Source organism: Sphaerodactylus townsendi, linkage group LG09 (assembly GCF_021028975.2).
Source record: "Sphaerodactylus townsendi isolate TG3544 linkage group LG09, MPM_Stown_v2.3, whole genome shotgun sequence".
Lineage (NCBI taxonomy): Eukaryota > Metazoa > Chordata > Lepidosauria > Squamata > Sphaerodactylidae > Sphaerodactylus > Sphaerodactylus townsendi.
This window is the reverse complement of record NC_059433.1, coordinates 76,978,748-76,991,683: the sequence shown is the minus strand read 5'-3', so window position 1 is coordinate 76,991,683 and position 12,936 is coordinate 76,978,748. Positions and strand designations below refer to the sequence as shown.

The following is a 12,936-nucleotide window of genomic DNA, read 5'->3' as shown; positions in this document are numbered from 1 at the left end:
AAATAAATCTTGGATTCTGTTTAAGTTTGAATTCTGCCTCAGTATTATTTTGTGTGCCTTAATAATGGATTTGCCGAAAGAAAAATGATGAGCTCTTTTCACCTGCTGGGACAGTGGCAGGGCTGAGTAAATTTTAATATCACCACACATTACTATCGTAAGCAACTCGGTCCCTGTAAAAAGTTGAGAAATCTGACAAGGCTGGTCAGAGAGTGGTTGTCCTGCCTCAGTAAATTAGGAAGTTGAGGGGAGTCCATCTCATCATGTAATCAGATAGCTCCTTAGTAAGGTGCTGCAAGATCCAGTTGCATTTATTTCTTCTCATTGTTTATATTCTACATCCATCTGCTAAATCACATACATTTTCCATGAGTAGGGTTGCTGCATCTGCACCTAAAATCCCAGGAGCTTTTGGGTGGCAAAACTTAGGGAGGAAGGAGAGTTATAGATGCCATGGTATCACTTCCAAGTGATCATCTCTAAGTGGCATCAGAGCTTCATGATGCTTTAGGAACACCCCCCTCCATCTCTATGGTAAAGTCCACAGAGATTAGAAAAAGTTCCTGACATCACAGAGCATATGACATCACTGCCTGCTCCCCCATGCTGGGTACTTGAGAGAGCACATCTACCCTTGTATTCCTGCCCAGACACTGAGGTCAGAGGGGGGGGACTTGCCTGGCTGTCCTGCCTCCTTCAGAGACGAGGGAGGTGGGGGCAGCCCAGAGGGCCTTCTCAACAGTGGCCCCTCCACTGTGCAATGCCCTCCAACTACAGGTCCACTAGTCAACCAACTCTTCTGGAGTTTCAGCACCTGCTGAAGACCAATCTCTTCACCTGGGCATTGGGCTGATTCTCCTTACTGGGATGGGGTGGGAGGTGGGGTGGCCTCGAGGTGCCTGTACACTCCGTCCACCTTTGGGGAAGATTGGGGTGGGAGTTTCAGAACTTGTTCTCTGGTTCTACAATTGCTTTTATAGTGGTTACTGAATGAGATTTTATCATGCTTTTTATTGTAGCCTACCCTGAGTATTGTAAAGGGTGGGGAATAAATCGAGATCATAATCTTGCTGCTCAGTTGATTCAGTGTAGGCAAAAGGTTGCCTGCCACAGATGGGCAAATAGTGAGCCTATACATGAGCAATTTCAGAGGCATTCAGGAGCTATGAGCCAAAAAAATTTGGAGTGCTGAACTTGTCACTGAACTATCAAATAAATGTGCACCAGATCCCACCTACTGGCCCTGTCTTCCACCTACCCAACCTAAATATAATATTAACACAGAGCCTGCATGCCTTCCCATTATGGCTCATATGCTTTTTGTAATAAAATGTACGGTTTGTTGTGTATTGTTTTGAGTGGCTGTCTGATGCTAACTAAAGCAACTCAGAAATGTTATCAATCAATTCGAGAGCTTTATTTGCCAGGAATCCAGTTAGTGGCACTTACCCTGCTGGGCATTCGGGAGACCGTATTTCCTCACAATCATCTTGAACCCAGTGAGTTCCTCCTAAAGCAAGAAGATACAAAATGCTGTGTACTATGCAGTCAAGGATTACAGCTATAGCCAGACCAATCAGAGGCGGAGCACTCACAGGGACATGTGAGGTCACATATCCCCAGGCGCACGGCCTCAGCTTGAGGTCCAACGTAGGGTAGAGGCCGAGTGGAGGAGTGCCCCACACCTTTCCCCTTGGGCCTGGGCCCGCCAAGCTGCTCCTTCAGCTGGTAGAGTCTCTGCCGGCTGAAAGAGCAGCCAGGTGGGGCCAGGCTGAGGTGTCGCCCACAGCAGGCTCTCACCAGCTAAGATAAATGGGGCATGGGGGGGGGCACAGGAGCAGCCGGAGCAGGTGTTTCCCCGGGGACCATTTTCCCCTATGCCTCTGAAACCAATGACATGCAATCCAAAGCTATGCAAGTTTACTTGCAACTCCCATGGTGATCACTGAGAATTACTTCCAAGAAAGGCTGCATTGGCCTAGGCCAGTTTGATTTCATCAGATCTAAGAAGCTAAGCAGGATTGGCCTGGTTAGTCTCTTGCCTTGAAAACCTTACTGGGTTGCAATAAGTTAGCTTGACAGCACTTTATACATACATGCACGAGTGCATACAATTGCAGCCGCAATACTCAACAATCTATAAAGGTTAAGTGATCTTGGATAAGTTTAAAAAGTCACTAAATCAGTATCTCTAATTTTCTCTTAAAACATACATGGAAGGGGGCAATTTCAGTTGACGGCATGGTGCTCGAATCGGGGAACTTAACCTTTTCACAGACACAGTTTTCCATCAGATAAATCATCCCCAAACGTTCTAGCCCAGTCACCAGCAACAAGTGCTTTTCAGACTCTAACCAACCCAGGACCCTTGATAATCAAACCCAAGCAAGTGTGCAGGACTTATAGAAAGATGTTGCAATCTCATTAGCAAGTGTCACCTTTTATCTGAATCTAAAATAGTAAGCACTTATGGATTGTAGCTTTTGGTGACTATGGGCGTTTTCCCACTTACCTTCTGCTGCTCGCTACTATAGCCAAGTAGCACGGGGTCCTATAGCTCCCACTACAGGTGGCGGCAAGCGCCCAGCCGCCCAACCTCCCCATAGCCATACCCTCAGTGAGCGTCATTCCTGGCGCTCTTCAAAACGGCGCCTTTTGATGACCCTGAGCAGAGCACGGGGTCGTGGGGAAGCCCGGGCGCACGCCAGAAATGATGCATGCTGAGAGTAGCGTGCGGCATAGGGGGCTCATGGTAAGTGGGGAAACGCTCTATTTTTGGACTTTTTATTGATAAGAGCTGGAATTACAATAAAAACTCATGGGAACTACTTGTATGTATATATATTTGGTGCATTCTATTTGCTTTTTATTGATAAATGTTTCACCGTAATTTATAATGCCAATAAAGGCTTTATACCTGAACAAGTGCTTGTCTACCTGTAAACTGGGTACTCTTGATTTCATGAGAACTCCCCAGAACTGTAGAACTGAGCCATGTAGTCCAGCTTGCTCTTGCAGCTGAATTACATATTGGCCCCTTCTGCACATGCAAAATAATGCACTTTCAATCCACTTTCACAATTGTTTGCAAGTGGATTTTGCTATTTTGCACAGTAAAATCCAGCTGCAAAGTGCATTGAAAGTGCATTATTCTGCATGTGCAGAAGGGGCCTTGGACATAAACTGTACATCTCAGACACTCACTGGCCCCTTCCACACATGCAGAATAATGCACTTTCAATCCACTTTTACCATTGTTTGCAAGTGGATTTTGCTATTCTTCACAGCTGCAAAGTACACTGAAAGTGGATTGAAAGGGCGTTATTCTGCATGTGTGGAAGGGGCCACTCAGTCTTCTTAAAAACCTCAAAGGCAAAGAAAGTGATAACACATGGGCTGGCTCTCAAGGATGCGCAAGTGGATCTCCTCCACATTCCCTTTACTAGCAAAATCGCAGCTTTACTAGCACATTCCCAGATTCAGGAAACCCTCCTAAATGAAGGCCTACACAGCACTAGAAGGAGTAGTGAACAGAGGAAATTGGACAAAATCCACCAAGCAACATGACCAGCACTACAGGCCTTGGCACAGCACTTCTCTTATGTGCCCATCAGCAGCTTACGAGCCAACCAAGACAAGGGAAGTGGGAGCCAAGAGGCATAACAGGGTAGGGTCCTGTCAAACTTTTGACTGATGTTCACACTGGGGAGGGGACGGGTCAGAAAGCCCTTGGCTCAGCTCACGTGGGAGTGACTCAGTGGGCAGAATCACCATTGTTGACCTCTCAAGCCCTTCTTTCGAGCTTTCTCATCGGTTTAACTCCCTGTTAAAAATGAGTCACTAACAAGGGCTCTGTATTATACAGCGTATGTTCATCATAGTGCCGCTTCCTCGGATGTGGATCTTCAAGGTCCCGGGGAACTCACAGAGCAATCTTAAACAGTTGCCCCAGGACTGCCAATCTCCAGCTGGACTGTATGGCATTATATCCTGCTGAAGTCCGAAGTGAGGTGCATCAATAGGGGCATAGCTTGCAGAACGCAAGAGGTTGGGGGGCACAGTTTGAGAGCTTGTCCCAGGAGCCACTTTTCTATAGATACATCCAGTGGTGGGATTCAAATAATTTAACAACCGGTTCCAATGGTGGGATTCAAATAATTTAACAACTGGTTGTTTACAAGCACCCGTTTTAACAACCGGTTCTGCCGAAGTGGTCCGAAGTGGTGCGAACTGGCTGAATCCCACCACTGGATACATCCCTGGGCACATATGTATAAAAATAAGGAATCGGTCCCATCCTTCAATTACATCTTGGGAGCTAGAAAAGCATAGAAGAGGAAAAGGGGGTGATGGAAATGGGTCAGCCCCAGACCATTAAAGAAGAAAAACAATGGAAGTTTGTGTCCCTATAAAGATGGTCATTTTTAGTGTGAAACTATCTTTACTATCTAGAGCTTGTTCCTATGAGACTTTCCTCTGCCACAGACTAACATAGCTATCTCTTTGGAATGTATAAAAGAAAGGGGAAAACAAATCAAACTTCTGAAGAGAAAGGTCCTGTGATACTCTGTCCCAACCCTACATTGGGAGATCTGTTTTCCAAATTATCCCTGTAAATCCAAGTTTGTAAATTATGGAAAATAAAATCCAGAGCCCACTTTACAATGGAACAAACAGTAGAATAAATCTGAAGAATTTTAAAGCAAAGATGCTCTCAGTAGGATGGGGCAAGGAGTGAGGAGAATCCCCGAATCAAGGTTAGTTTGATATATGCAAGAAGTTATCAGCAATTAGTTCAAGCAAAGTCAGGATAACAGTAGAATGACTGGAAGGATAACTGGAAGGAAGATGCTCGAAATGGATCCTTTTGGAGCAGAATTCACAGCCATTCTGGGCTCTAGGCCAGGTCACCAAGACCTCTGCTACTGGCTATTCATTGGGAGGCAGATTTGGGATTTTTCACTTTAAAGGGATATCTCTGAAGCCACCAAGTGGAAAAAAATATGCCTGGCATAAGGGAGTTTCCGTACAGTGGCATATTTCCAATGTAATGCCTGAATAACCCTCTGATCAGGCTTCCAAGACAGGAAATAAATTGAAAATGCATTCACGTTATTCTTTTTTTAAAAAAAACTAAAATAAAAGCTTAACCCTTTCAACTTATAAAGCACTAAACAGTAATTTAACCATCAGACAAGCTGTCTAGGGAGGTTGTGCGAATTCCTCCCTTGAAGGTTTAGATAAGATGGAACAACCATATATCAGCTTTGCCTTGGGGGATAGTTCCATGATTATATAAAAAACGAAAAAATCTGGAAAACTAAGCGTTACAGTCACAAAAACTGCAGTTTAAAGGGGAAACATTTGGGGCTACATATCTCTTTCTTTAACTTTTTCCTCAATAAGGGTAAAAATAGCTTGGGGGTAGATATGTAGCCCCCCCCCCCCCGGGTGCACTCCTCCCTTTTAATACAGATTATAGCTGCACACTGAACGTCTGGGGAGAAATATTCAACCCTTCTCATCATTTTTATTACAATAAAAGAGGGTGGATTAGATGACCCAGGGCCTTTCCCCACTTACCTTAAGCCCCGCGCTACTCTCCCCACGAGAGGGCGATGCTGCCGCTGTTGCGCCCCCTCAGCGCGCGAAATCCCTGGCGCGCTTGTAAACAGCGCCTTTTGATGACCTCGTGAAGAGCGCGGGGTCGTGGAGACGTCCGGGGTGCACCAGGGATGCCGCGCGCTGAGAGCAGCACGCGGCATAGGGGGGATCGTGGAGAGTGGGGAAACGCCCCCACTTTCCCTTTCCAAAACTGTCATTGTAGTACTTATTTATTTTGCAGGGCAGAAAAGAAACATAAATAGATACCTTTGCAAACCACTTGGAAGTTGGTGCAGCAGTCTCCCCTGGCCAGGCAGTCTTCAGAGCACTGGCAAGCGTAATCCTCATTCCTTGTCTCGCCGCAGCGCTCTTTTGTACATTCCCAGCCTCCAGCTAGCATGAGTACAAAAGCAAAAACATGTCAGATATGTTCCACTACCTTGGGAAAAAAGAAACAGTTGCACCCACAGTTACTTAGCTTCTTCTGGCACATATAGGGGTTTTCCACACAGACCATATATCCTGGGATAGGGAGGGGAAATATCTCTTAGTTGATAGTTCCATGGGAATGTCAACTCAATGCATGGCAGCTGTGAAAAAGGCAAACTCTATGCTGGGGATAATTAGGAAAGGAGTTGATAATAAAACGTCAATCTATGGCCACCAATCTTGATCCTCCTTGATCTCCAGATTCTCGGTCTGTGCATGACTTCCGCATGGTTTCTGGCCCTAAATCGGGCCTGCCCCGCGAGATTTCCCTTCTCGCGGGGTTTTCAAAAATCGCTAAATTGGTGGTTCTTTCGAAAAACCCCGTGCCGCTCCCGCTCCCTTGTGAACTCTGCAAGAGACAGACCGGTTTATTTTTCCCACCTCACCACCTGCTCCCCCTGCCCCACAGCTACAGTCAATCAGGACGTTGGGGAAACGGGACTGTTCGCGCATGCGTGGAAACGGTTGGGTAAAAAATGAAAATAAACTGGGGGTTTGTGCATAATTAACGGGAGTTCTCCATCCCAGTCTTAACACAGTAACGGGCTGCTGTGCAAAGGGAGAAACCAAGATACAAACAACCCAGTATGTATGATCCCAGGTTTATCCCAGGATATCAGGTCCATTTGGAAAGCGCCATAGAGGGACACAACTCTGAGGAGTTCAAGGTTGTTTGTATGTGTATAAAGTGCCGTCAAGTCGCAGCTGACTTATGGAGACCTCGTAGAGTTTCCAAGGCAAGAGATCAACAGAGGTGGTTTGTCATTGCCTCTTCTCTGTGTGTAGCTACCCTTGACTTCACTGGTGGTCTCCCATCCAATCCCCTACCAGGGCTGACCCTACTTAGCTTCCAGGCCTGACAAGGTCAAACTTGGACCAGCCCAATCAAGGTATGGTTGTTTACCCTGTAGTGTAAGGCATAGATATGTTAACAGTCTGTGTTGGTTTCTACACCAGTTTGACCATTCATGCTAAAGAATGAATGTTGAGAATTGTAGCTAGGTTAGAATGGTCAGAACTCTTAGAGATCCTTATAGAACAGGGGTCTGTAACCTGCAGTTCTCCAGATGTTCGTGGACTACAAATCCCATTGGCCATGCTGGCAGGGGCTGATGGGATTTGTAGTCCATGAACATCTGGCGAGCCACAGGTTGCAGACCCCTGTTATAGAAAAATTTTAAGCCCTTGATAGGGCTGATCTGGCCACCTAGGTCCACGCCACAGTTACATCGAGACTAGACTACTGCAATGTATTGTACATTGGTCTCCCCTCAAAATCAATGTGGAAACACCAGGTGGTGCAGGAACTAGATGGAGCATGCATATTACTCCCATCCTGCAGGTACTTCACTAGCTGACTATCAGTTACCAGGCTCAGTTTAAGGTATCAGCTATCCAGAGGTGGGATCCAGCAGGTTCTCACCAGTTCCCGAGAGTGGGTTACTAATTATTTGTGTGTGAAAGCCCGAGAGGGGTTACTAGTGGAGTCTCGCGTTTCTGTTAGGAAATTCAGGTAGGTCCAAAAATCAATAAGCAAAGTCCTTGTTGTTGTTTCCCTGTAATGGCTGTGGTTAGCAAAAGGTAGAAAATAACGGGGATAATTCTCTATTGGGCTGTTTTAAAACATGTTTTAGAGAAATATGGTTAAATTCGCTTGTTTAAAGAAAAAAAGTATCCTTCTTTTGATTTCTAGAAACAAAATGAAGTATTTGAAAGTATTAAGTATTTGACAGGCAGTCAATTAGAGGAGAAGTAGTTGTTTCTGTTGGCAGTAGACGATAGGACTTGCTATAATGAGTTTAAATTATGGACAGAAAGATACCAGCTGGAAATTAGGAACTTTTTTTTTACAGTAAAAGTTTTTTACAGTAACAGACAAATTATTAATGCCCCGCCCCCGGAATGCCCGGCCATGCCCCTGTCGTGCCCCGCCCAGCCCCAATGGCACTATGCCACTGTCTGAATCCCACCACCATGGGAACCTGTTACTAAAATTTTTGGATCCCACCACTGCAGCTATCACATACAAAGGCCTTCATGTCTTTGGACCTTCATATCTATATGCAAGACTGTCTCTTCCCTTATGTTCCCCCATGACCTCTTCCCTCATTGGAGCAGGTCTTCTGCAGGTGCCAACACGCAAATGGGCAAAATCAACAACTGCCTTCACACGGACGTTCTTTGTTGTGGTTTCCACCTTGTGCAATAGCCTGCCTGAGGAGGTCAGGAAGTCTCATGGTTTTCTAAAAATTATGCAAAACTGCATTATTCAATAAATTAATGCAGGCAACAGACTCGCACTGCACTAAATCATTCACAAAGTTTCATAGACACATTGTTTGGGACTGTGGTCTATACTACTGCGTATAGCTTCTTGAAACTAGGATCCTACTGTGGAAATCTTCATCATTTAATGTGTTATGTTAAAACGTATGCTTTGCTTAAGTTCTGTTTTTAGATTATGAGTTCTACAATGCTAACCCTATTGTATTGTTTATTGAATGCATCATCCATCGATTATATTGATCTGTCTTGAGTTCGAAAAAAAGCAGACTGTAAATATAAGCTTCAAAGCTAACAGTGGTCTTTTCCGCACAGCAGAAATATAACGTTTTGAGGACATTATAAAAAGCACTTTGGGGAAGAAGTTTGCACAGCTCTCTTCGCAAAACAACTTTGGGACATTTTATTTCTTTCAACTTGGCTTTTCCAAAAATCACTAAAGTAGCGATCTTTTTTTCCTGAAGATGGGTTGAAGACGTGTTCTGCTTGCCCGTGAAAACAAAAGCTGGAAGGAGACGCTTTATTTCTCCCGCCTCATCTGCGCAGCTCTTACTTTCATTTTCACTGCAGTTTCACCTGCCATTTTCTGCCCTCTTCAGGAGTCTCCTGTCGCCACCATTTGGTGAAGATTTCCCACAGATGAGCTTGTAGATTATCTGTTGGCCATTACTCTGTATAAAGTAGACAAATACAGTTTGTATTTGTGATTCCACACACGTGTCATCTTTCTGTCGTTGTGAGGCAGCTGTCTGAGAAGCTACAATGCAACATGAGATCTGCAATATGCGCATATTTGGCCCCTTCCGCACATGCAGAATAATGCGTTTCAAACCACTTTCACAACTGTTTGCAAGTGGATTTTGCCATTCCACACAGATTCAAAGAGCACTGAAAGTAGTTTGAAAGTGCATTATTCTGCATGTGCGGAATGAGTCTCTGAGTCATCATAGCTTCGCTGACAGCCCCCTCAAACAACACCAACAACAAAAAAGGGAAACTGCAAACACACAGGATCGCCAGGCAAAACAAACTGCATTCATCTACTTTTTACAGGGCAATGGCCATCAGATGAGCTGCATGCAGAGGAAACCTCAGTGGGAAATCTTCACCAAATGGTAGAGACACCACAGGCCCTTTCCGTACGGGCCTTTTACAGCGCCCTAGGGACAGCAAAAATGCCGTCCCTAGGGAGCTGTTCGCATGGGGGGTGCAGCTGCATTGCAGCCGCGCCGCCCTCGCTCTAATGACCAGCTGCATAAGGCTGCCCGATTGAGGTTTTAAACCTGGAAAGCCTGGGCGCGGAAGGTCGCGAGGAAGATCATCGTCGATCGGGTGACAACGCGAAGCGCTGGCGCTTTCGCGATCTTACCTGCCTTTGCCGATGTCACCGAACAGTCCGGGGGGGGTGTCATCGTCATTATTATCGCCAATGCCAGCCCCAGCATAATGGCCGTGCAGAAGTGGCCAGAATCTCTACAGCAGCACACAAAGTCGCAGGTTCAACTATGAAACTGACAGGAAAAAAGAACCGTTTTGGCTGGCAACACTTTTTTTATCTGTGAGAACAAAAAAAAGCCAAAATGGATCTTTTAAAAACATCTGCATATTTCTGCTGTGCCAAAGAGACTATTGTGGCAATTTGGAACATTGTTTTAAAGTTTGGTATAATTTTTGGCATCCTTCCTAACAATACAAACTTACAATGTGTTGGAAGTTGTGGACTTAAGCATTTTATTCTTTATATAGGCTTCTTGCCAAGGCCTTTACTGTAACTTATGTTAAATAACTACTGAAGGGATTTTACTTGGGACTCCCCCACTGTTTGGCTTTTGATGCAGGATATTATAAACATTCTGGAAGGGAATCAGTAAGTGGTTCTACTTAAACCCTTATTAAAGGAGCTGCCTTTTATTATTTCCTCCAAAAACATATCTTCTGGTTGGCTGGTCAAAGATAAATGGACCCCAATATAACAAACATTATTGACACCTAGAAGATCACATTTATCTTGATGGCTGTGACCTTCCAACAGCCTCCCAAGACACTGAACAATTTGATGGAAAAAATGATTTGCCTTTAGAAACCATCCAAGCTGATTTTCTGCTCTGCTTCATTGGAAGAAATCCAATGGTTTCCATGTTCACATGGCAATAAAGGCTAGGATCATCATGAACCTACTATAGACACATAAGAACAAGCCTGCTGGATCAGACCAGAGTCCATCTAGTCCAGCACTCTGCTACTAGCAGTGGCCCACCAGGTGCCTTTGGGAGTTCACAGGCAGGATGTGAAAGCAAGGGTCTTCTGCTACTCCCGAGCACCTGGTCTGCTAAGGCATTTGCAATCTCAGATCAAGGAGGATCAAGATTGGTAGCCATAGATCGACTTCTCCTCCATAAATCTGTCCAAGCCCTTTTTAAAGCTATTCAGGTTGGTGGCCATCACCAGCTCCCATGGCAGCATATTCCAAACAACTTTGGACAGGTGTGTGGGCCTCCTCCTGCCTGCTGTGGGCCTGCTATTCATTTGAGGTCATGCCACCTCTCCTTAAGCCTCAGAATGGGAAGGAGGGGCAGTACCCCAAAAAATCCTCTGCCTTCCCAGAAACGACTTCCTCTTGACTCCCTTTCACCCAGCTGCCCCTGCAGCCTTCCCCTTTATGGGATTCTGTGATCCCACCCACACCTGTCCTGACTCCAAGCCCTTCCCCCACTCTACCTTAGGGGCTGTAAAAGTCAAGTGAAGGCTTCTCTGCTCCTTTCCCTAACTGTTCAGGGCTGACTCTTATCCTCTCCCATCGTGGCCTTTCTCAAGTCCAAGCCTGACCTTGCCTCCTGACCACAACCTCACCTCCTTCTTCCTGTCTCCTGCCTTGACCTCAACTGTATTGCAGCTACCTGCCTGGGTCACAGCTGCCTCCTGACTTTCCTCGCACAGGTGAGTCACGTCCCTGGCTGTCCTCAGGTCAGGTCCCAAGGTGGAGTTGAATCAGGGCTGGTCATCAGGTCTCAACCAGCTGACGAAGTGAGATTTCGTCAGCCCAGAAAGACCACGCAGACTTTACAGGCAGATCCCTTCCTCACACAGACTCGTCATTCCTTCCCCTTTACCAATTTTATCATTTGATTTATTTTAAAAAAAATAGAATATGCAACAACCCTTCTTTTCAGCGTTATAGCATTCCCTGTGCTCCATATTTCCCCTTATTTCTCCACAACAAGGGCCATACTCTATATAATTTTAACAATATTTTTAAAAAGGAGCAGCAGTGGCATAGGAGGTTCAGAGCTCATGTATCTAATCTGGAGGAACCGGGTTTGATTCCCAGCTCTGCCGCCTGAGCTGTGGAGGCTTATCTGGGGAATTCAGATTAGCCTGTACACTCCCACACATGCCAGCTGGGTGACCTTGGGCTAGTCAAAGCTTCTCAGAGCTCTCTCAGCCCCACCCACCTCACAGGGTGTTTGTTGTGAGGGGGGAAGGGCAAGGAGATTGTAAGCCCCTTTGAGTCTCCTACAGGAGAGAAAGGGGGGATATAAATCCAAACTCTTAAAAAACTGAAAAAGCCCTGGTGGTAAAGGGGGGGCAGAGCAGGGCAGCAACTGCCATGGGACTGGAGCAGGAAAAATGTGGGGAGGTCCTGTTTCCCACTGGGAAACCACACATGGCTGTTCCCGTGTAGAAAATACCTAGAAGCCATTCTGAGCACACGGAGGCACAAATCAAAAAGGATGTCTTGCAGTTAATAATTACAAACATACCAGACTGAGTTAAATTGGGTATTCATATGTCCTCCTGCTCTCTCTCTCACGGCCTCACCTATTCCTGAGAAAAAGGCAGAAGATGCAGCCCCCCTCCCCGCCCCACATTCCCAAAGTATAAATCCTGTTTTCTGCCCAGGTGGTGGGGCTTAAAACTGGCTGGAAATTTTGCCTTTTCAGTCCCGTGACCTTCTGAAGTACACTTGCTTTGTACTGGCTAGAACTAATACTTCCTATACGGCTGTCCCACACAGATTACATAACCGCCAAAATTAGTATGAAGCTCTTGGAGAGGACATGCCCCAAGATTGAAATACTGCACTGCAGTCAATGCATGTCTGCTTCTAAAAGTGGTAGTCTTGTGGTTTCTGTCTGTTCTCTGTCCCCATGAAGTTTAATGCAGATAACGCAGAGAACATAAAGTCATCGTATTGCAACTTTTCTGCTAATTCCTGCTTAATTTAACGAGTTGGGTTTTTTTAGAGGGGCAGGGGAAACTCACAATGCAGGGATGATACACGATATACTTTTGTTTCCTGAACTTTTCTAGGGGAAGCAGAAGGAAGCTTTTGATTGGTTGTTTCAGCAGTGGCAACGTTTGGGTCAAAGTGCTTGGGAGCAGCTTGAATATCTCAGACCAGCCTGACAGGAATACAGCTTGAAAATTAAGATGGGTCAGTCATGGTTACTACTTAGATGGGGGGTCACCAAAGAAGAGTGAGGTTGGCTGTTGTGGGTTTTCCGGACTTTGTGGCCATAGTCTGGTCATTTTAGCTCCTAACGTTTCATTCACATGTGT

The 12,936-nt window shown here is 45.6% G+C and overlaps 1 protein-coding gene across 1 annotated transcript in view; it reads right to left on the bottom strand.

Moving 5' to 3' along the window:
- The window catches only part of ENPP2 (ectonucleotide pyrophosphatase/phosphodiesterase 2), an 88,332-nt gene that overhangs the window by 60,851 nt on the left and 14,545 nt on the right, over nt 1–12,936 (bottom strand). The window contains exons 4-5 of the mRNA XM_048508597.1: nt 5,872–5,997; nt 1,450–1,510 (exon numbers count right to left, since the gene is read on the bottom strand). Coding sequence (XP_048364554.1) covers nt 1,450–1,510; nt 5,872–5,997 — 187 coding nt within the window. The remainder of the gene's footprint in view (nt 1–1,449; nt 1,511–5,871; nt 5,998–12,936) is intronic.